Source organism: Corapipo altera, unplaced genomic scaffold (assembly GCF_003945725.1).
Source record: "Corapipo altera isolate COAL_440 unplaced genomic scaffold, ASM394572v1 23b, whole genome shotgun sequence".
In the NCBI taxonomy this organism is placed as follows: Eukaryota; Metazoa; Chordata; class Aves; order Passeriformes; family Pipridae; genus Corapipo; species Corapipo altera.
This window is the reverse complement of record NW_020884885.1, coordinates 1,721,086-1,746,356: the sequence shown is the minus strand read 5'-3', so window position 1 is coordinate 1,746,356 and position 25,271 is coordinate 1,721,086. Positions and strand designations below refer to the sequence as shown.

Below are 25,271 nucleotides of genomic sequence, written 5' to 3'. Positions count from 1 at the left end.
TCTGTATACAGTTGTCAATTGATTTTTGTTATGAAGCATTAATATTTATTACATCAGAACAAGTGTGTTTAAAATGTACCTGTAGATGAAAATTAAGACAAAATCTGAAAAAGGCCTACATAGCACCGAAAACATTTTTTTCATCCTACTTTTCTTTAAATTCATAAGACTAAAGTAAAATGCAGGTAATGGTAACCTTCTACTTTCTAAAGCAATGAGAAGACTTCACCTGAAGCACCTGCATGTCTGTGCTATGTGAATAACCTCACACTTCGAAGTACTTCCCCTTGTTTCTTTTATTATTGTCCTGGCTCTCACCTTGCTTATTTTACTATGGTTCAGGACTAACTTTCTTTGTAATGAAATCAGAATGTATGTAAACTTCATTAGAAGACAAGATTCTCCTATATGAGGAATAACACAAATCAGTATCAAACTAGAAATTTAAATAAATATACATATAAATATTTTTCCTGCTCTACAATTTTGGCCCTTCTACAACACAGCAGTAGTCTGCTCTAGAAGCCATGAAAACCATTGGAAAAAATATTTCCACTTCTGTTTTATATAATTATTTTTATTAACATTTAAATCTAAGTCTGAAATAACAAACATTGAGGTCAGCAGACCTGACTATTACTTTTCAACTTCATTCAGCTTCACATACAAAGACTGTTTTCCAGTTTCTCTAATTTTTAAAATAATAATTCACATCTATTTGCATACCACAGGTACACTTCAATTATTTAAAAAAAAAAAAGCTTTTGGCATGCTTCACAGGACCTTTTCCTAGTTGAGATCTATTTTTTTGCTGTATCATTGCTCAATAAACTCTTCCCTCTGTAATAAATAGCAGTAAGCATACGGAAGAAAATCTGTAATTTACACGATGGAATGAATAACACAGTGGTGTTATGTGACCATCTTTGGTCAATTGCCTTTGATGGTGAAGCAGCAAGTAGAACATAAAGAGTACATATCCTGGGGTTTTTTACATTAGTATGTTTTTGAAGAACTTACCTAATAATTTGTAAAGGAGATTCAAAATTTCTTTCCATGCAGTACCATATTCTTCTCTTGCAATTCCTGTAAAATGAGCTGTGCTGTTGTAGTCATTTAAGCGATCAATGCAATTCAGAACTAGTGCCAGCATTCCCTAAACACATGTGACAGAAAGTGAACTGTACATAAAAAGGTATTTTTTCCTTTATAAATTGGAAAGTTGCATTATCTTAAATTTAATAAAACAAACATCAAAACAACAGTTGTGCTTACAAGATTTGAATATGTGTATTTCTGTATAAAATAATTCCTTTTAGAGAATGATTCAATATTGTTCCTTATTCAACTAAGTATTATAAAAAATAAGGAAAAAAAAGCTGGCACTAAAGGCTTTTAAAATAATAATGAACAGCCTTTTTTACATTAAATCTTCCTTGCATAAGAAGAAAACACTTTAAATTTATAATAAAAGGAATTTTTATTGATAAAAAGGTGGAAATTCTACTATCCAATAAAATATCTGTAAAAAAAAATTTAAATACTGAAAGAGATTTTTAACTTCAGTTTGATTGCAGACTCAAATGGTATTGAAAATCTGCAAGCAATTCAAACATGTCTAAAATCATTGTAAAATATGTTTACTATTTATACAGAAACGTAATTATTCTGAGAAAACGTATTTTCAGAGAGGAGCAATTCAACAATTATGTAATACATATCCTTCCCTAAAGCAAGCATTCTTCCAGTTTCTAGAGATAAAAAGTTACTGATTCACATCCTGGTGGGCAGAAAAGACATAAGAAATAACATCTATTATTGATCCAGGGTTTATTATTCATTTGGGGTAACCAACTTCTATAACTTCTTGTCAAAACTGTTTCTTGCAAAAAAATTACATCTGTTTAAAGATGCTCAGAAGTATCAAGATCAAATTTTATAATAGAGGGTTTGTAGCCTGTGACAAGTGTGTGTATGTATATATATATCAGCTACAGAACGTTACATTAGAGAACATATGTATACATCTAGATGGTAATGTTTAGATTCTTCTCAATGTTTGTGGCACAGTAGACTTGAAATTAAAATGATGTAACAATTCCTCTCTCTGTACCTCTTCTTTGAACAAATTTTGTCTGTTTTTGAGTGAGCGGAGTTTGTTTTGCTTATCTTCATGTTGCAGGTCTTCTTCAGGAAGCTGGAAGTATATAATAAGGTCTTGCAGAGTCTGAGCCATCTCCTCAACAGGCAGGGCAGAGGGTGATAGTGTTCTGTTGTTTCCACTATGGAAAACAACAAAAAAGACTGGCAGCATTAATAATTTTCCCACTGTAATTTATGGTATTGTGTAGCAGCCAATTTTCTGTTGGCATCTAAATCAAGTTTTGTTACATATATGACATATGCTTATATGCATATGAACAACAGATGATTTGAACTGAACATCATTGAAACACCTATTATTTGTGTGCCCAGCACTCATAGCTTCCAGAAGTGGAATCATGCTTCCCTTTCCGCACTGATGTAAAGTTTTATGGTAATTGATTTTGTTTAGATACTTTAAATCCCTATTGATGATTTAGATGTAATGCACAGATGGGCTAAAATGGTACCAGTTATTGACGCTATACACACCCAGTCTTCTAGAAAAAGAACACAAAAAAAAAGGTAATCCTAACCATAAATTGATCTTCTGTATCTATTCTATATAGGAAATAAGGAAGGGTGGGATTTAAAAATGGAAAGCATTTCAAGGTATCTCAGCTGTCGGTAAAATAATGTCTCTCTCCTGTTCAAATATTTTCTCAATCTTGTGTGACAACCCAATTTTCCATGGCCTGACTCACTAGTATAAATAGGAGGAGCTGATTGCTGGCAAAGGTGGCTCTGTTTTCATATCCTCAGCCCAAGAAATGTAAAGGAGTAGTGTAGGCCCTTGAGATAGTGAAGCAATAATGTTTTAAACACATACTTGTATAATGGCTTCTTTGGAAGGAAATATTTAATTACAAACTCATTTTCCTTTATTTTTTTCATCAAGTAGGTAGTAATACAAGGATATCCACTTGATCATCATACTTAAAACTTCTGCCAAGCACTATGAAAAAATAGTTTCTTCAGTACTACGTACATTCCTATAGATTTCATTGTATATTCTTATACAAAGTTCTAGGTACCATAGAATACTTATGAATGGAGTTAGACTAAGATCATTTAGCAGGTTTTCTTCAATTTAGGATCTAGCTTCTAGATTCTGACTTCAAGGTATTAGATTTCATGTAAATAATCTTAAATAAACTGTTTTATTTATTTAATGGCATTACTAATCAAAATTTCAAATTTAAATCAGTAAAAATATATTGCTAATAGCTTCTAAATTCAAATATTTGAAAGCAAAATTCTTATAATTTCAGAATACTTTAAAAAACAGAGTGGTAATAACTACCTTATAAAGTGGCTGAATAAGCTTGTAGTATTGCGAATGATTCGAGCAGCCTGGGATTCCTCATGCTGACATCTTTGTAATGTGAGACCATCATCCATATGACCTTCTTGGTGTAATATAACCTATTGAAATCAGTAATTATCACAATAGTTACTTTAAAACACTTTCTACTTTTAAATATTTTGTAACATTTCAATATTGCACTGAAAACAGTAATGGTATATTTGGTATGGTAATGGAGCTACTATTTATAAATCACTTTATCTGGACACCCATTAAGTAGCTACAAGTTTTTCCGTTTCACATAAGTTATTCAGAGAAGACATTTATTCTACCACAATTCATTAAAAAGATACGCTTAACAGATATGTTCCAATTACAGTAAAAGTATTGTTTTTCTTACATTCTGTCTGTCAGGGAAAGAAGATCTTCACTATCTTAAGCATTGTTTACTAAAGGGTTCATACATGAAAAGACTATTGACAAGAAAAATCAAGCTGGAGTGATAAACATCATAAAAATTACAATGCAGCTAAAGGTGCTATAATGTTTATGAGCAACTTCTGACTCATTTAACTATTTCTACACACTAGGCTGGATTCTTATCAGAACCAGATGTGAACATCATATGAACTTCAAGCGATAATAGAGATCCTTTGGTAGGGTAGGGTTTTAATCTTTCCCTTTAAATAAACACACAAAAAGACAACATAATTTTTAGGTATCACAAAAACAAGTCCTGGTCATCTTGAGTCATTAAAATCCTACAGCAATTTTGTAAGAAGTAAATATGAGCTATCCTGCTTCTTTGTCCAAGAGGTAATCTACCGAATTCTCCATTGAAAAATGTATTTTTTTAGCTTTGAGTTAGTAAAAATTTGCAACTGACCAGTTAGCAAAGTAATTCTCAAGGCACAGAATAGTTAACAAAGAAACTAATAACGTTATACAAGTAGTTACTGCCACAAAGGGAAAGTTATTTACCAACAACTTTTTGTACATACTAGTGTATAGGTATATCAAAGCACTAGAAAGTGATATTTTTCTATACTTGTCAGAATCTAGAGTACACATGTGCTCCGTTCCACCAAACATGCTGAGGAACTGCTTTTAAAAAAGACAAACGTCACCCTGTGAGTTTATCTGGACACCAGAATCCTTGGAAATATGATGGAGAAGACAGGGAAGGTATTTTTGAATTATTACATTAATGATTTTATCTTAAAGAAGGCTAGTTTATGTTTTGGTCATCTTTTCTCTTGGTTCAAATACTTTTTAAATATAGAATCATACTGTGAGTGACTTTGCTAGCTTGAATACCATTATTTAACATAAAGAAGGGTCCTGAGGTCCCTAAACTGAACAAACACTGAAGAGCAGCTCTTCCCATCACAAAACTGGTAAGAAAATATTTGACATTCATATAATGTTTCTTCAGGCCATTGTATGTAGTTCCAAGTTTTGGAGCTATGGGAATGGAAACATTTGACAGATTGGATATAAAAGCTGCCATGCCTTGCAAAGTAATTGCATCACCATTGTGGAGCAGATATGCACTCTTCTTCCTAAGCATGCAGCAGATCAGGAAAGAGTGGAGTCTTTTAGAAGGACTAATCTTTCCTACTTCTCTGACCAAAAAAAAAATCCAGAAAACGAACAAATAACCCAAACCTCCACTAAATCATCTAGAAACATCACAATTACAGGAAAGTGTGATTTAGAACTCCAGTGAGTAAACCACAGACAGAAGCATTCAGCACTGTCTACATCAGTTCTCCAGATAAAACACTTCTCTGCATATAAAAAGGGGCATTTGGCATTGTCTTGCTTGTTGAGGTACAGCAAGACATTGATGAACAGCCTGAGCAATGGACTCCAGAACACGAATCCAAAACATACAGTATATGCTTCTCTGTTCTCTGACCTCTAGCATTTTGGAGCTCTGCAGGAGTTCATAGCTTGCATAGAAGCAAACTCTCAAACTGAAAAGACAGACAACCACCACTCACTGGATGGTGTGGGGATGTTGACTAGAACATTAATGTAAACATCATCATTACCTGGCAAAGTCTTGAAGCCTTGTTTACCACAATCTCAGAGAGAGATAAAATAAATAACAATTCTTGCAGAAGTCTGCAAGAAAAGCCCCAAAAATGATGCCAGAATTTCTTTATATTAGTATCTTGCAAATACAGTATAATAACTAGGTACATGAAACTGCACCAAAAACCAAAAACCCTGAAATTTTTACTGGGAATTTTTAGTATTTTGTAACAGAATTAATCCCATAGTTGTTTTCTCCTCTATGGATTTGCAGCAGCTGATGGTGATAATAGCTAGGTTATGTGAAAAAAAACCCCACCCTTTTTTTTATATATCTAAATTTCCTTAAAAAATTAATGTATTGCAGAGGACAAAAAACTTTTTTTTTGCCTGCACAGAAATATCAATTACTGGAAGCTAGAAGGCTTGGGTTTTCTTCTGTTTGAAGGCATTAACAAGACAGAATTCTCCAGGTGAGAGGGCAACAAAAGATTCAAAGACTTTGAACATGAATGAAACGGTTTCAAAGGAGAATAAACGTGACAGGCCATTATGGAGGTTCTTTTAGACCCTTGGTGCTGAGAAGAATACTGTGGAAACAAAACACTAAACTGGAAGCTATTGTAAAATTCTTCATTGAATACAGAGCACAAATCTCCATGTTGCCTTTTCAAGAAGTGAAATTTGATGCTCTGAGGAAACAGAATACCATAGCCAGTTCTGGCACGGGAAAGGAAGAGGCTATCATTGTGTGATTTAATTTTTTATCAAGAAAATACTGAATGACTGGCATATAAAAAATTTCTCTGATCAGCCAGGTTGCTGAGAAGTGCAGGGGTTGGGCACTCACTACCCATTTATGATCACCATATGTGCTCCATATGAATAAATCTCATTATGCCAAGGGTGTGTGATGTGGATCTCATTGTTTCATATTACAGTACTTCTATATGGGTATCCTCTTATGAATGTACATACGTACAAGTAATTAAAAGAGAATTCCAACTTCTTTTCAGTAATGAACATTTTTTTCCCTTTCTCATGTTCTCATGATAAGCTGAAGTTGTAAAATCTACAAATAAAGAATCAAGGGATCATTTGGTAATGAAGCATTTATTAGTAGTATTAAACCTGTTAATACTGAACAAAATGTGAACGTAATTTGAAGATTTAACAGATGAGATGCCCTTAATTAAGAATGTAATTGTACCCTATAATCAAAAGGCTGAGTGAAAGATCTTCCTGATGTCATATCACAATTACATCTAACATTTGAGGAGGAAATTATTTTAATATCCCTTAAGAAATGTGAGGATTTTCCAAAACCATTTCTTAAATAACAAATTTAATTGCCATTTCACACAATATACTCAATAAAAAATCTAAAACATCAGTGAATATGACTTACAAGTTTACATCAGTTATAACAGTTCAATGTAGATTTTCAAAAAATTATTTGACCATTTGAATCAGGAATTTCCATCTTTTACTGGTATCAAACATAAAAATTGAGCACAAATTAATAATTTCTTCTGACAAGAAAAATAGTTAAATACGTTTCTTATTGGCAAAGTTTTTTCGTCAGTTATATAGTTATGTTAATATCCAACACTGTTTACATTTTTAGAATGAAATACTCACATTTTCAATATAGCAGCACAAAACAATTAAACCCACAAACTGTTATGAAATTAACATTCATTTCACAAGTAATTAAAAAGAATATCAAATATTACCTTTCTTTTCAGGGGACCTAAACGTGCTGATTTAGCATCCTGTGCTTTGTAAGTCAACCATAAGGCAGTGGCCACATGTTGGACAAAACAGATTGAATCACCATACTTTATTTCTGGGAGTCCCATTCCATCAATGTCACGTTTGAGACTAGAATCCTGCTTTTCTTTTAGCTCCTAGGAAGATAAAGTTGGCATTCAGTCTCTGTATTGGAATAGGTTATGTTTCTACACTGAATATATATTACAATACTGAACAATGTTTATGCTACTTATGCTGTTAAGAAAGAGCTAAATTTTACTTAACATAATTTTTGTTTCTTTATAATTAATTATTCAGATTGTGATTAAAAATAATTTCAAATCTCAAGCATCTTTTTCTCTGAAGCAGAGAAAAAGATGCTTGAGAAAAGCAGGAAAAATCAAGTAAAATCTTTAAAGATTAAAAAAATATTTAAATATTTAACTTAATCAATAGTGGAGTTACTGATGTAAGTAAAGTTTTGGTTTCAGAGTCTGTAAAACTCTACATAATCAACATTCTTGAATTTTAGCTTAAACATGAAAAATAAAAATAATTGGTAAACTATTTTGAAATGTAGTTAAAATATTTTTATGCAAAAGAATTTTTTGTTTATAAATTGTACATACAGACAAACCCTTCACTTGGATAGTATGTTTGTATTGCAACAACAGCAAAAAAAGAAAATACTAATTTTAAAAATAAATACAGTTTGGCTTTTACCTTTATTTTTAAATTTCTTAGGTTTTTTTCATTTATTTAATTTTATTATTTGTCTACTTTGTAAGAAGAGTTGGACTTTTTTTTTAAAGACATTGCTCAATGCTTAGCTAGAACACCCAGTTCTTAAACCCAAACTATTTCTTAATCCTATTCTTCTTCATTTACAACTAGAGGATTTTAAGATCCCAGCATAAAAGCAAGTATCTTTGTCTTTAAAATAAAATATCATCCTTTCACAATTGAATTCAGGAATAACAGAATTATGAAGCAAATTTTAAAACTTGGTCATAAGCTCCATATTAAAACCAATAAAAGATGTAATTTGGGGGCTTTCCATCAATTTCTGATACTTATAGCTTAGTTTGCAGTAATTTGCAGTAAACAGGCACATATTAATATACTGTTTTCAGTGAAATCAGCACCATGATGTTCTTGAGCATATTCCTTAACTTTTTTTATAAGTTCCCTTCTGTTCTTATTTATGTGAGGACATAGTAAGGAAAACACTAATTTGAATTTTATAATTTAAAATAACTGTTTCAATTTTCAGTGCTAGCCAGCAAAAGGGGAAAAAAGCAGTGGAAGTAAATTATGAATGCAATCACAGATTTTTAAAAGCAAGGAACAGACAAGACTGCTGGAACGTAACAGTAATGAGGACGAAGGTGCTTTTTTCAACAAGAGGGTCTCTATAATAACTCCTGGAAAGACTTTATTTAAGTCATGTGTTAAAGGCTCCTGGGAAGCCTGGGGGATTTGTATATTCCACATAGCTCTGCCTTCTGGCAAAGGTAATACCTCTTTTCTACAAAAGAGATATTTGCTGTCTTCCAAACAGGAAAGAATACTGCAATGGAAAAATGTTTTATTCCCTTTTGGATACTCCGCAGCAGTGTTTAATGTGAGCAATCTGGTCTGAATTCAGTGTTGATCCTATCTGGAGCAGAAGGCTGGACTAGATGACTTCACAGGGTCCTTTCCAATTAAAATTACTCTATTAGTTTAAAAGAGAGGAGTGCTGTAAACAGAGAGGTATTCCAGCACTCTATTTTTAAGAATCTGTACACAGGTGGACATAGAGGTATATATTCCCTGAATTCATGCCATATTAAAGTACAGGCAAGTGAAAATATTTCTTCATTGAGAAAATGAACCCAGCAAAGGTTTACAAATACATATGTGCAGAAATTAAGATAAAATCTGTATATTGCATATATCTAGTCTAACTATTAGCTCTATGGCTATTTTTCTTTCAATATGTATGCCATCAGCACTTGGTCGAAAGAGCATCTTCCTTCTTACAGTCCAGGTCAATCTTTGGGGTTTATTCCCTTCCAAAACTTCATCTTTCTTTCTTCAGGAAGAGTTATCACTGCTTGCTCCCCTCACTTTTGGAAATACTAATATCTCTACCCATGGGACAGTGCAGCTCTTACCTGTCCAGACAACTAATAATTATTCTTGGCACAGAAAAAAGCAAGTTTATAACTTATTTTGAGATAGAAATGTGCTTTTTTCTATAGGACAGCACATATAGGACAGGATGATTAGACATTGAGCTTGTATTTAATACAAAAATGTACATTAACAACCATATTATGCATAAACACAATAGACATGAATGACTTCTGCATAACTAATTACTACTGTACTTCAGCTTAGTCATCTTGGGCACTGTAATAAATTTCACTAATGGGCCTTTGAGGCACACCTCGACAAAAAGAGTATGAAAATAGGGCATGTTTAATCAATGTAACACAAAATATTTTACTAATATGCATACAACACCATTAAGTATATATACTTAAAATTTATACATTTATATGCATAGATTTATATGCATTTAGCAATCAGAGGAAATTTCCTCATAGTTTTTCAATTATTTTAATAGGCTAAAATAAAAATTCATGAAATATCATATGCAGTCACACTAATAAACATCGTTATTTTAAACATGCTAAGAACACCAGTAAAAGTCTAGCATCTGTCAAGACTTAATGCTAGATTTTATCTAGTATATAACTAACTTTAAAGATTCTTTCTCACTGCCCTTCAGGGACCATACAGCCTTCCTAATTAGGTAGAAAATTTAGGTTTTCATCATTAATAAAAAACACTATTGTAGCAGCTATGGTAAGGGAAATTTACAAGGAAAATCATGAAAACAAATAAAAACTTCTAATCATCGTTGATTATAAAAAAACTTTCACTTTCTGGGAAAAAAATTTATTAATTTCTCCTACCTCCACAATCATTCTTCATTCTCTCTCCCTTGTATTGTTTTTCCCAGCTGGAAATGATGATAAAGCTAGTAACATGCAATTAGCAGCTCACTAGAGAGCATAGTTTGAAAACATATGGTTTAGAAATCACTGACTACATTTTCCTTGTATTGAGGAAAAATTCAATTGAGTTCAGTTCAATTCCCATCAACACACTGCACAAAGAACAGAAACTGAACTGAATTCAACTGAATTAAACTATGACAGATAAAGCTTGAATGTATAACACCAATGAGATTCTGTCTAACTAAAATGATTCTATGATTATTAAAGTATTCATATTAAACCACTGTATCTTGCACTGTATTTGTTTTCAATCTTGTTTTTTAAATGTGGTAACAGTTTAGTTTATTCTTAAATTTATTAATCATCCCTATTTTTTCTAAGGGAGACCTTTGTTACTCTTGACTCAGTTGTTTACCTTTGTATTTCAATGAATAATACCTGTCAATTACTTCAATTTAGAAATGATAAGTAATTTATACAGTTGTTGAAACAACTCAGATTTAGTATTTGAGTGCTCCACATTTAGAACAAATTTGCATTGATGTTATTTACCTTTGATGCTCTGAAACAAAAAGCAGTAGATGTTGTGTCTGACTTTTCTCTGTCTAATATTACAACTCCTTCATCTTCATGCAGAGCCAAATACTTTCCTGTTGTAATATGTCGAAGACGGAAAGGCTGTCCCCATCTGATGTTACTTCCACTCCAGCTAAACATAAGAGACATCAAAAAACAGTTTATTAACTAAACAAACCCAACATTTCTACCTTGGGCTCTAAAGGATGTTCAGAAAATAGAATCTGTTAGATATTACTTTTTGGTTCTGATTTCAGTATGTGCATAAAAACAGATGAAAAACTGTTAATACATTTGCAAAGGGAACATGGAAAGGAGTATAGCTTTCATCCTCTTGTTCCTACACCCTCTCTCTGTTTTATTAGAGTGTTACATGTGGTGTCCATAAAAACACCCTGCATTTGTAAAATAACTACTGTCTTTTAGTTGATTGACTAAACAAACAAATTAAACTTAGTTGGGTTTAATTTGTGAGGACTCAACATTTCACAGAGTTCTTGTACATCTTTCTTAGTTATGAGTGTATTTCATTTGCAGTCACAAATGCACCAAGGGTAAAACAAACATATGGTTCAGAAGGCCATCCAAGTTAAAACATACATAATCTTATGGTATATACTGAAATTTCACTTCCAGCAAAATAAGAGATAGCTAATCACCTAGGAAGGTGATAGATTCTTAAAAAAAACAAACAACAACAAAAAAACCCCCACCAAAATAAAAAGAAAAAAACACGCAGGAGGAATATTACTGCTCTGATTTCCAGCTGTGCTTCTAAAACTCCAAGTGAAAACTAGAAAAGCATTTTACTTGAGGACAGAAGCAGTGTCTGAAGCAGACACACGTCATGGGCAATGCTACCTTTAATACAGGAGACAGAAAAAAAAGTCATAAAATGCTGGCATTCCCCATACGATTATATCACAATGGATTGATTTTTATTATTGACAAAGAACATACTAACACATATCATACAGTACGACAAATACATTAGTCATGTTCTGCCTTAAGGGTCTGTAATAATCAAATTGCTGTGAACATAACAGGAGTTGCTAACAAAAAAAAGTTAAAAATTATAAGTACCTTATTCGAAGGGGTTCTACTCTCCACAGAGACCTTGCTCGAACACCAGCTCCTCCAGTTTCATAAAAAACTTTCCTACAAAAACGATTCAGAAGATCATCCTCTTTTGTTTACTTGTGTTTACATAGTATTTATAGCTTACTTCTTTGTAAACTGTACATTACTCCCTACTTCTCCTCTGCTAAACAAATGGAGTTGAACAGACAGAAGATTCCTACTCATCACTGAGACCATCATACACAATCCAAATATCCCAGGTAAATTAGACTATTTCCACTAAACTATTCTCTCTCAGGAGATGATAAAAATCAAAGTGGCTGGAGAACTTTTCCTGTTACTTAAACAGCTATAAAAATATGTAATTCCTACAGTTCTAAAAAGATTACTAAAGGTTTTAAATACATATACACAACATTAAAATAAATGTATACATTTTCAGATACTAATGATTCTCTGCATGAACATGACACTGAGACTTCATTCCTAGAATTACTTGTATGATTCATATGAAAGGACAAAAAGGGTGGTGATGACAAAAATTCTGCATTATAATCTTTACAAAACAGATAATACAAATAAAATTATATATTGGTTTTAGAAAATTCAGAGAAATAAAAAAAAAGGAAGTGAAAGAATTAAACCTTTACTATAATCTAGTTTTCTTGAATTATCGTCTGGGGATCAGTGATATGTTTTAGTGCTGAAACTAATATTCTACTTAATAGTCAAATACAAACAAAAACAAACTATGGTGGACTAGTCCTGTTCACAGGAAGTTTTTAATGTTTTAGTGGTCATTCATGCTCTGTCATCTAAGCGCCAGAATTTGTGTAATCTTCCTCATTTATAATGAATATAGGAAATACAATGGATAATAAGAAAGATCTTGATCTAAAACTCTGCCTACTGAAAGATGAAAAACTTCAAGTGGTTCTTGACTGCTGACTGGGGTTAAACCACAAAATTAGCATTGTTCTTGTGCAACCATGGGACTCAGAACTCAACTTGTAAAACGAAAGTTGTGGTTCTCCTATCTGAACAAATGTTTCTAACTTTTCTTCTACTGAGAACCATTAAGATTTTAATTCATCTGATCCTCTCTTTCTTGAGTAACACCAATACAATCTGGGAAGTATCTACATTGTATTATGAAGTATACCGAAGCAGGACAAACCATTTGCATCCAGTTTCTTTATAAGATGGGGCACTTGTATTTATATGTATATTATTTAGGAGTTACATTTAAGAGCACATACGTGATGTCAAAAATTTTGAAATGATAGTGTACCAAAAGAGTAAGAATATATAGTTAAAGCAGTATCATTTCCTATGCATTGTTTTCTATAATGATGTTTCGATATTCTAGAATGAAAGGAAAAAAACCCCACACCTACCTGTCAATTCATCTTCATTTCCAGATCATGAAAATGATCTTTCAAGATCCCTTCTACAGGGAATCATGTATAGGCTATTACATGATTCTGTGAATATACTGAATACACAATACCTGTCTGGAGCTTTACTCTTCCATTTTCATCCTAGATCCTCTTTGGTCCCACTGACCTTACTGATGCTACTTTTGGCAGATTCTAAATACCTCTTCCAGGCTAAGCTCAAAACTGTGTATTCATTTCCACTCTCTTTGATCTGCTTCATTTCTCCTTGGCCCAACTCAAACCATTCTCTCACAGAAGGAATACCATAGATATGTCTCTGTTCACCTTTATACTTTTAATTCCTATACTACTTAAAATCTCTTATCTTTCTCCAGCTTTTTCTATATGCAACACTACAACATTAGTGACCTGTTCTTACAGTAACAAAACTGCAAGTAAAAGAGAATTGCTGCTTTTTCACAACAGCATCCACATAACATTTTCTCCATCTGCTTGATTCCATCCACCCATATTTTTTTGTTCTTGCCAAGCTGGCCTGTTTGATATTCAATATCTCCACCTCAAGTATTTCCATTTGGAAACAAACACAACCATTTCCTACATCTCCTTCTCCTGTTCCTAGTACTACTTGGGGTTTTTTCTGTGTTCATTTTTTTTGATAGTGTAAATGTGACTTCTACAACTATGACACAATACAGATTTGGCCTTATATCTGTTATGCAGCTCATAAATACAAAAGACAAGACAATTTTAGATCATCACTATCACACATTTGAAAATGTTCAATATAGCATTCATATTATTATCCATTCTTTATAAGATGGTGCACTTGTATTTATATGTATATTGTTTAGGAGTTACATTTAAGAGCACATTTAGGAACATAAAAACATAGATTTTATTCAGAGAAATATTTTTTTTAATTTCACCCTTTAATTTACTTATTGTAAAAAACATGGAAGCAGATCTTAAGTCAGTAGCATTACACATCAAACATATATTAAGAACAACATCATACTGGGGAACAGGACTTCAAAATTATTTTTAGTTTTAACTATATATGACTTTTAGATAAGTAACAGCAGTAGCAAAGTACAGCATTTCTGAACATACCGAAATGTGTTAGCATCTATTTTAACCTTACAAAGACAGGTTGTTTATAAATTAGTCTGACTATGATATCTGTTGTACATAGGTATGTAGATCCTCACATTTTTCTAGTATTTTTATACTAGATGTATACATTTTGATACTCAGTGCAAACTTTGTATATTTTTTTTCTATAGACATATGAAGAGAATAGCAATAAAAATTCACCAACAAGTGAATTTTTCTGGCATTCAGTTTGAGTTTTCTTTTGGCTTTGGGGACAGTTTTACTCCACAGAAATGTAAACATGGAAAATTTAGAGCTGAAAAGTTTACTTGACATGACTGAATGTTACTTGTGGTATCATATTACCTAAAGCATAACTTATTTGCCACAATGGGTATGAAGATCTTATTTGCTGAATATGATTTTTAAAGCTAGGAGGTTTGTGTATCAAAATTATTAGGTTGCTTTGATTTTGATTAACAGCAAAATACAAAAAAATGAAAAAAAATTCAACATAAATATATAACTGTAGATGTAAGTTTAATACAAAAGCAATTTAGTCTATGTAATGTGACCTAATTATCTTAATATATTAATCAAATTTAAGAAAGCAAGAGCTTGCCAAAAGGTGCAAAATATATAAAAGTCATTGTGAAGGCCAAACTTACTTTTTTTCTGTTTTGTTTGGTTTTGGGGTTTTTTTTACGTTACCCTCTTCCCTGCTAACAGTAGCTTACCTCTACTTATAGTAGTACACATTAAAGACAAACAATAAAACAGGCCGAAATCTCAGTGGAAATGGACAACTTAAATTTCAGCAATAAATGAACTCATGACTGATTTTCTGCTTAGTAGGTCCTAACTTCTTGTAACAATGTCACTGCCTAATTAAAGACTGCTGTAAAGAGGTTTTAATCTATCTAACCTCAAATTCAACTGACAATCTTTTCCATTTTTGAGAGAAGGAAATATATAAAAATGCACCATCACTTACTTGTGTTGTGAATCATTCTGATCTGTAGATGGAATTGTCAAGCACTCATCATGGCCATGGAAAAAACGTACTACATGCCCACCAAGAAGATATCCTGTAGAAGAAGTTCATTTCCTCATTAGCTTAAACATTCACAATACAAAAATAACACCCTCATAAAATTTTTAAAAATTCAAAAAAGTTAGATGAAATGTTTACCAAATTTTCAATCATAACTGAAATTAAACAAGAACAAATTTAGTATGATGACATGCTATTTTTAATACCTTTTTCAGTTAAAAATAATTCTTCTGAAAATGAAGATAAAAAGAAAGCAATCTCTTAAATTTTAAAAATCAAATTGGGATTCTGAGACAGAAAAGGAAATTAAAGCCCTTGGCAACATTTATTTTTTTGAAAATTGAAGAAATTTAATAGTGTAAAAATGTCCTTCTGAAATTGTGCTCTCTTAGGCAAAGGAATGGCTGTGCCACACCAGACTAAATTTTCTTCTAGCCCTGAATCCTTTCTCTAAAGGTTATAACTGTGGGTATCTAAGGCAAGAGTATAGGGAGAAGGCAAGGAGCAGTGATGCTCTTCCAGACTGCTATGATTTGTGGTTGTGAGATTTCCTGAACTGGAGATTTAAGTCTTTGTATAATTATACAATGCTATGAAAAATTCCAGCTGTAAAGGAATACCTCTTATTTGTATATTAACACATTAATTAATTATCCCTGCAATGCTAGGAAAGAGCTGTTTGTCCCTGGTGGTGGTAATCGATTACCATACAGTAGGCTAGGAACTACCAGAACAAGAAAAAAAAATGCAGAAAATGTTCAGGTGGGAACTTTTTGTTACCACTTCAGCTGGGTAGGAAACAGTTTATTTCCATGCAGAATAAAAGCTGTGAGCAGTTTTAACTTCTCTGTATATTCATGGATCTTTTGTATAAACTTAGGCCAGTTCTGCAGTCAACCTGATTTGTGGGTACTCAGAGAATGTAATATTGTGGTATTATGTAGTCTTTACCACATCAATATATAATCATATCAATATATTGCCAAATCAAATATATAATACCACAGTTTCCTCCCCCTTATACAATTTAAATTATCTCAATACAAAATAATTTCCTGAGTTCATCAGTTTGTTCTGACATTTATAATCTGTGTCAAAAGCAAAAGTGCACAGCAGCAGTAAGAGAAAGACAAGAGAAAAACACTTTGTAGTTCTGAAGATTAAGTTTAATGGAAACTAACTTTCCAACCCATTTAACACAGAATGCAGGCACTTTGCCTCACATTAAAGAGGAAAAGACAAAGGGATGCTGGAGGAGAATGGTTCATCAGACCTTCAGTTCAAACAGTTCTGACCTAGTAAGTGAAATTAATGCCTTTTGAAAGAACATACATAAAGGAGGAAGGAAAGAAGAAAACTTTCATACTGTGCAGATGATTCAAAATAAATTTGTAAATCAGGAAAACAGTAACTGACAATTACTCTGCTGCCAAATAATACAAAATTCAAAGCAAAGAAATAATGTGAAAAAAATACACTTTCCTGATATTTGTGTTCCATCAAAAGTTTCTCAAATATCGCAAAATGTACATTGTCTGATTCCCAATACAATTTTACATTCAGGAAATCCTGCTTTCTCAGTCTGTTCATTCAACATGAGCTAGACTGTTATGTCTTTTTACATATGATCATCTCTCACACAAACCATTCCAAGAACTGATTGTGCAACTAAGCCTAAGTAGTTGGAAAAAAAATTGATTGATATGCAGAAAACCTACTTCTCTGCTTACCTCACCTCAACCTGTTTAATTTTTTTTAATTACACAATTTTGGATTATGTGACCAATTCTGGGCTACACAGTATAAGGGTTCCAAGTACAGCAAAGGGACACTAAGATGACTGAGAGACTGGTGTATGTCACACACGAGGAAAGGCTGAGAGAACTGGGACTGTTTCACCTAGAGAAGAGAAGGCTCTGGGGGGACTTCGGGAATGTAAAGAGGACGGGATCTGGGTCTCTTCAGTGGTGCCCAGTGACAAAACCAGAGGCAATGGGCACACACCAAACCATGGCAGGGTCTGTCTGAATGTGAGGAAACACTTTTTCATATTGAGGGTGTTTGAGCACTGGCACAGGTTGCCCAGGGAGGTTGTGGAGTCTCCATCCTTGGAGAGAGTCTAAACCTGTCTAGACACAGTCCTAGGCAACCTGTTCTAGGTGGACCAGCTTGGACAGCAAATTGGACCAGGTCATTTCCTACCTCAACAGCTCTGTGATTCTGTAAGTTCTTAGGAAGTTTAGCTGCCAAATCCCTTTTGTTACAGAAATCTAAAATATACCATTGATCTTCCATGATCTCTCTGTGTGGCTCATTTTTTTTCTCATCTGTTACAAGTTTTAAACTTTGCTATAGGATGGCTTTTCTGTTTGTTTGGGTTTTTTTACCTGTGAAACCTGAGAAAACACAGACTTTTCCAGAGTTGACCTCTATTCCATTTATGATCTACGATGGCAGGCCCCCAGACAGCTGTTTTTAAATATCTGGCTCCGTCATGCAGAAGCAATCAGAAAATCCGTATCCCATATGCTCTTAAAATGAAAACCTAAGAATACTCCAATATATGTTTCTTATGGACCAGTGCACAGAAACACTGTGGGATGCTGATTTAAATCACTTGGGATTAGAAGAACCCAACCATAGTTCAGATAAGCCTACTGAATTAAGTCTTTAGCACTAGGGTAGTCATCTTCTATCGAGACTTAATGTAGCTGATCCCAGGGAAATGCTATATCTCTTTCAGTTCCCTTACAGCTCCATTTTGTCCTATGATATTGTATATTACTATATCATAAGTGATCAGTTTTACAGCCAAGTGGTACAAAATGACAAAGACATTTGAGTCCTTTGTGAACATCAAGGGCTGATACTCTGAACAGAGAACAGCAGATGTAAAGTACAATGTTTGCTATGACAGTGTTAATGTCAAAGTATGGCACTGAAATAAGGAGCAATACCGAGTGGGTCAGACTTTCAACACAGAACAAGAAATTTCTCAGAATAAGGTGAAACATGACCATAAAATGAAGTTAAGTACCTAGAAAGAAATCCTCACTCTGGTGTAGGATTTAGGCTGGTTAAGAGAATGAATTTTCTTGTCTGTTACAGACAGACAATAAGCATAGCTGTGAGATCCACAAAGGATACTGAGCAAATGTCCATAAAAAACACAGGAGACTGAAATAGGAACTTTGAGAAAATGGCTTTCCATTTTGCCTGTACTTTTTATCTCTCTTCTGTTATATCTGTACTGGAAGAACAGGACATAGGAAAATTTTATACAAAATCTAAGTTTTCTGGCTTTAGTTATTCTGCAGCTCCTGCTCCCCAAAATTAAATTGAGTCTTCATTTCTCATGCAGCTTTTTATGCTTTGTTATTCTAAGGTTACAGTGCTCATTTAGCTTATCTTCAGTTAATCCAGCTGATGAATCTGTATTTCCCTGTTTTCCCATCAATTATTCTTCTCTTCTATGCTCCTTTCCTTTATTTTCATTACACTTTATGGTTTGGTGTTCTGAGGGTGATTTTTTTTTTCATTTTCATCCTTTATAAAAAACATACAAAGTAACCTAAATTATATACATTTCTAAATAAATAAAATGACAGACCTTCCGTAACATTGCTTCCTGAGCATATAGGATGTACGTTCCATAGTGTCTGCATAAAGGAGGCATCCACATGAATACTTCCATTTGAAACAGACAGATGCTGAAATAAGACAATGACAAGAGGAAACAGTGAAAATTATGCACTTATAAATATTTAGTACATTAATTTAACAATGAAGAGAATATATCATAAAGTATATATACAAACATTCTTTTAGCAGTGACTTGCTTTTAAAATGAACTCTTTTCTAAATCTAATCAGCAGACTCCAGCTACAGCATAGAAATTTTTCACAATTACAGAAATAAAAACTTCCTAAGATGGAAAATGCTGAAGCACACCTCGGGAAAAAGGCATGGAAACAGTCTTACTCTGGAGGAGGAACACACACACACACACATACACATACAGCTGCTTCAGTGAGGAAAAATAAAAATGCATTACAACCAGACATTAATTCCTAGCTTAGAAAAAGATGATTCATAAGAATCCCAACTATTTTCCCCATTTTCTCACAGCACTTTGTATGTTCCCACCATTTGGCCGTTTGTTAAAGAAACAAACTTACCAGGTATCTTTCAGAGGACACGCTGACCAGGATAAGATCATCACCTATTCGAACTTTTTCTCCTTCTGACCTTTGTTTAGAAGCAGGGTGTATTGTCCACCAGCATGCCTCACCTAAAGGACAGAGGAACTAATCAAGAGTCTACAAAAGAGGCAACTTCCAAGAAATCTAAGGATATCTTTATATAGCATTGAAATATCATAATAAAAATTGTGTCTTATAAATCCACCTCATTCCTATTTTCAATCAATTTCAATGCTTTTCTTTTTCCTTGAAACTTTTTGTCAATCAATCTTTATCATATCTGAACCTGATATTTCCCTTTTCATGTCTTTTTAAAGCAACTAACTCTTTACAAAACACTGCTCAGGACTGCCTCCCTTCATGGCTCTCCCTGCCAGTAAATTGCTGACAGCTATGTCAGTCTTATTTATGATCTTTTGTGTCTTCTTTTGCCTAATGGTCATATGTAATTCACAATCTTCTGCATTATTTCCACACTAAGATACACTTCTCTTGTAGAATACAGAACTTTGAAACAAATACTCCATAACTTTACAAAGTTGCTACACTACAAATATCAGACCTGGAAGCAGTTGCAGTAGCACTACAGACCATATGACTAAAAGATAGTCAGGCCTAAGGGCGACAGCCATAGAATATTTCCTACACATTAAATGTAAGATTCCAGGTTACTTTGCACACACACACACGCACACACACACTCACGATTCTGGGAAGATTACCCAATTCATTTCACAATTTCACACCCTTCAGAGCTTAGATAAGACCTTGAAGAAAACAAATTGAATACAGCTTTCTCACCAGGCAATGCGAAGTGACAAGAAATAAGCAAAGGCAAAATTGGTAGCATCTGACAAAGCACAAAAATTTGTTTGATCAATTAAGGTATTTCATGCAAAACCCTCTTAAAACAAAATTATGAAACTAATTCTAGTGAAGACAATAAATAAAAGTTACATCCCTAAAAGTGTAAAATGCTAAATCTTTGAAGGGAATAATTTTTAATAGCCAGTGGCTTTTCCTTCAGTACCTGCTAGATGAAGAATATCTCCTGCAGCTGAAATTGATTCACTAGGACAGTTTTGTAGGTGAGAGATTAGGAAGACGGGAAGTGATATTATGGCATTCAGTTTATGAGGTTTACAGGCATGCGGTAGTTACCAAAATCCTCCAGGCAGAAACACAACTAAGCACTCCTTTTATGTGTTGCCTTTTTTAATCTTACGTATGTGTACAAGGGTCTTTCTATATATGTATAACAAAGCAAATACCAATGAAACAACTACAGATATTCATTACAAAACCTCATAGGTAGAAGCAGACACATGCGCAGTAACTCTGAAAAAAATGCTATAAAATTAAAAAGACACAATTCAGTGAAATTATTTTCATAAAGATTACACACACACTCCTTTTATCAACACGCCTAAAGAAAATGTTCTCTATCTAAGGCAACAATCAAAGATAGCCAAGTAACAGGCTACTAATAGATGTCTTGAGACCATCTTCTGTATGACTAGAAACAACTGAAAGACAAACCTGATTCATTCAAAGGAGAAACTTTTGTAGCTAGAGCCACTTGAACAGAAAGTTTCAAAGGTCATGGTCCACAAATTTTTTAACACCTACACTGGCAGTGCCTCTCCATCATCAGTCAGTCTATTCTGATTTTAATTTATTTTCAATATAATGAAAATGCAATAGAAAGCACAGGTTTACATTAACACAACTGGTATTTCTTTATTTGAAACTTCATATTAATGAGGTGTGTATACAGATACTTTGATTTTCCCTTCAATGTAAACCTATTTGTAGCTCTTTACAGCTAAGTTGCTTTTAAACTCACTTAATATAGCTCCTAGTGGCAACCCTTAATTTATATGTGCTTTCATGGAAGCACAATTTTTTTTACTATAGTTTTGTCAGTAGCACTGTTACTGGCAGTAGTCCCAGAAATCTATTACTTAGATTTTAAAACTTTCACATAATGTCATGTTTGTGTTGTACGTCTTCCACTTTGTCCCATTATTGTTTTGATGCATTTTATGCTTTTATTTTTCTTCAGCTTTTTCAACAATGTGCTCACTACACTTTTTCTGTTTTCCTATGTTAAAAGTTGCAAATTTCTTTTGTTACATGGCTACAATGTGTATCATGAATTCACCAATATATGGTTTTTCCATACTCAAATTCTTTTGAAAGTGTCAAAACACAAAACAAAAACAACTGCATCAAATTTACTTTATTCAACAGAATTTTTTTCTAATTTGACCGTTATAACCCACGTTATTGCAGTTGTGCTAACTCAGTTTAATTGCAAGGCTCTCTCACATTCTTACAAAAAGTCAGTTTATTTTCTGAAACTTATTAGTACTGACAGCCATCAGTACTGAGAGTCATCATTTCTTTTAGTCATCTTATTTCTAATGAACACATAAACATGCCATTCATAAGCTTATAGTTATATTAATCTCAATGCTTCTTCTAAAACCAGAACTGTGTAACACATTTTCTTTCAAAAATACCTTTACATACCTGCTGCATTTTCTCGTAGTCCTACGTCAAATGCAAGTTTATCTGTCTGGGATCTTGATGATGTTAAACACGTCAAATACTGCAAAACAGTGAAGTTATTGAAAACAAAAACCCAACAGTATCCACTGAAACACATGCCAAGTGAATACTCTCACATTACTTCATCTTACTATCAAAATGTGTTTAATTTTTTTAATTACTTGAAGAATTATGTTGTTACTCATATAGAAGCTCTTCCTAAATTGGAAACATCAAAATCCTTTTCCACTGTGCAATTTAGCACTGAGAAAGTTTCACATAGCTCATCAGATGGGAACATGCAAATAATAAGTTTACTTCATGGAAACATGACAAATGTACTAAAAGGTACTAATCATGCTAGCAACTCTGGTATATCAAGGCCACTACAATTTGTATGGTTCATGAACATAAGTAAAAGTTTGAAGATTATCGTAGAGTTTTCTAGTAAAGGAAAAAGAAGGAAAGATGTTTTCCTGCCTTCTCATTTCTTCAGTCTTCTAAAAGTGTATTTACATGGGCCCTAATAAGTAAAAGATTCAAAAGAGCTGAAATTTTCCATTTGCAAAATGTCGTGCAATGAAATTTATACAAGGCAGCCTGAAGATGGCCTGTTTGTGAACATTATCCCTGCGAACCTATAGGATGTCAAACATCTTATAAAATATGGTGGGAAAAAAATAATGTATATCGCAACAAATTCATTTGCAGTAGAAGCACTTGCTAATGGAATTATTATTAAAATGGATTCCTTAAAGACACAGAAATAATCCATGGCCAAAGGAGCTTTTCAGCTACATTTCTGAGTTAGATGAAGAATCTGAATTTAAACACTTCTATTATGTCAAGACACCATAAGCTTTTTTTTTCATATAGTACAAAAAATAACTTGGAACGAGCATGATTTCAAATTTATGTATTTTTTATTTGGTAAAAAGACATTTATTTGACTTCCATGTTACTCATTCTGTGCAAGTGCTCTTTCACTTACCATTTCACTGAACGAATGTCGAAGTAGTATCGCATGGCCATAGAGCAGGGTTCTGTGACCACCGCCTTGAGCTGCCTGCAGAACATGAGGGAGAAGGTCAGAACTCCACTGCGCTATGTGGACTACAGTCAGAATTATGCAACAACATGAAGAGCTACTACAGTTCAAGGAACAAGTACAAATATTCCAACAAATTATGAAATGTATACACTGGGCAGAATAATGAAGTAGCTACAGCAATAGCTGAATATCTGCCAAAGGAACAAGTGTCATCCTTTGTCAAAGACTCCTATTGTTACCTAATTTTTACTATGATTAAGTAAAACCACAGCATTTTCAAAAACACATTTTAAGTTAAATAAGATAATACTTACCTTTCTTATAAACTTCTCGGAGGCATTAAAAAAAACCCAACAAAGTAAATATATTTATATATATATATATATATATATATACACATGAAACTGAAATCTGAAAGAGAAAAAACGTGCCTACTTCCCAGTAGAATCCACATTTGTTATTACACTATCATAGTTCTCTCTTAATTTGTAAGCTATAAAAAGTATATACAAAACAATTTGCAACTGATAATTTCATGGTTATATCATTTAGTCTATACACTATTTAGATGCTTTCCCAATTTGCTACAATGTAACTTCTAACAAAAAAGTTAATTCCTGCATTCAGGAATTTCTCAATATACAAAATTACTCTATTTTGTTATTTCTGCTGATGTATCACTATCTTTGTTTAATTTCAATACTGTACTATGATATAAATGTTTAAAATTGTAAATAAAATTATAAAATTATATGTTTCATACATTTGAAAAACAATCTGATGGAGGTCAACTGGACTACTATCACTGAAGTTTTGAGTATTAGATGTATGAATCTGTGTTAGACACGAGATTAGTTATTACTGAGTCAGAACCAACCTGTGGGGAGTGTGTGTGTATGTGTGTGGAGGGGGAAGGGATGGAGGTGGGGTGGCATCTTATCCTTCGTGGCAGCCCCTGGAGCCCACATGGGGAAGCCCTGGAGTAGCTGTCAGTCACAGACAGCTCGGGAAACCTATAACACCTGCTCTTCCTGGAGCCCCTCACCCAGCTCAGATTGGCAGGAACAGTCAAGACACCGCCCCTCACCCTGGCCTGGATTTAATTTTTAATTACATCATATCATTGTTCTCCTCCCAGATGTTATTCTATTTTAATTTCTAGGATTGTACTAAGAAAGGAAGAAAATCCTAAAACTACATGCACCGTAACAAACTCGAGAAAAATGAACAGAAATAAAAAGAAATCTTTTATCATGAAACAAATTCCGCATAAATTTTTTTTGACCAAAAAAATATTATAGTGAAATGTTATCTTTAAGAAAATTTCTTTAGGTAATACTTGTATTTTTATGTTTCATTTCTTTCTCAGGCATTCATCCTATTTACTTAATATGTGTGTAACTACAATAAAAGAAAAATTACAACTCAAAGAAAATATGAGTTTTCTGGTTCTACATAAAATAATAATGAAAACTGACAGTCTATCTAGCTCTGAATATGATTCACATAATAATGAGTTGTCATTTAGTCTCATAAAATAAGTAAAGCCATAGAGTTTTTTCATGCTTTGTTTGTATGAAAATAAAATTTTTATTCAATTTTATTCAGCCAAAATTGGAGAGTTAGGGTCAAAGCAATCAAATTGTTGATGTATCAGGTTTTGTGGATTGTAAATATTTCAAAAGACAGATGCACCAGCTCTTCAATGCTAAAGAGAAATCAATATGATTAATGGGGAGCAATAATATACCAAGAAAACTGCTATGACGTGAGGAGCCTCTTCTAGAAAATCCTGGACAAGGAAAGAAATGAGAAATATCCATATTCAGAAACTTAATGTTCTTTGAGATCAATTTACTTACACCTTCACTAGCATTATCTCCTGTGCTGGCCAGCATTTCTTGAAGGGCTCTGACAGATAGGGACTGTTCAAGGACAAAATTACAGATGCAAAGGTCCGGAGGGACATACTGTAAAAATAAAACAGTGCAAGAATAGATCAGCAG

General features: G+C 33.2%; 1 protein-coding gene across 6 annotated transcripts in view; it reads right to left on the bottom strand.

Moving 5' to 3' along the window:
* Positions 1 to 25,271, bottom strand: part of RYR3 (ryanodine receptor 3) — a 207,424-nt gene that overhangs the window by 134,503 nt on the left and 47,650 nt on the right. For 5 of the 6 annotated variants that reach the window (XM_027642328.1, XM_027642330.1, XM_027642331.1 and 2 more), the window contains exons 3-15: positions 25,128 to 25,235; positions 23,580 to 23,591; positions 23,206 to 23,280; positions 22,197 to 22,275; positions 19,638 to 19,750; positions 19,070 to 19,169; positions 15,400 to 15,493; positions 11,914 to 11,988; positions 10,807 to 10,963; positions 7,225 to 7,398; positions 3,446 to 3,567; positions 2,114 to 2,282; positions 1,021 to 1,156 (exon numbers count right to left, since the gene is read on the bottom strand). In XM_027642328.1, coding sequence (XP_027498129.1) covers positions 1,021 to 1,156; positions 2,114 to 2,282; positions 3,446 to 3,567; positions 7,225 to 7,398; positions 10,807 to 10,963; positions 11,914 to 11,988; positions 15,400 to 15,493; positions 19,070 to 19,169; positions 19,638 to 19,750; positions 22,197 to 22,275; positions 23,206 to 23,280; positions 23,580 to 23,591; positions 25,128 to 25,235 — 1,414 coding nt within the window. The remainder of the gene's footprint in view (positions 1 to 1,020; positions 1,157 to 2,113; positions 2,283 to 3,445; positions 3,568 to 7,224; positions 7,399 to 10,806; positions 10,964 to 11,913; positions 11,989 to 15,399; positions 15,494 to 19,069; positions 19,170 to 19,637; positions 19,751 to 22,196; positions 22,276 to 23,205; positions 23,281 to 23,579; positions 23,592 to 25,127; positions 25,236 to 25,271) is intronic. The other variant, XM_027642332.1, reaches the window with a different exon arrangement.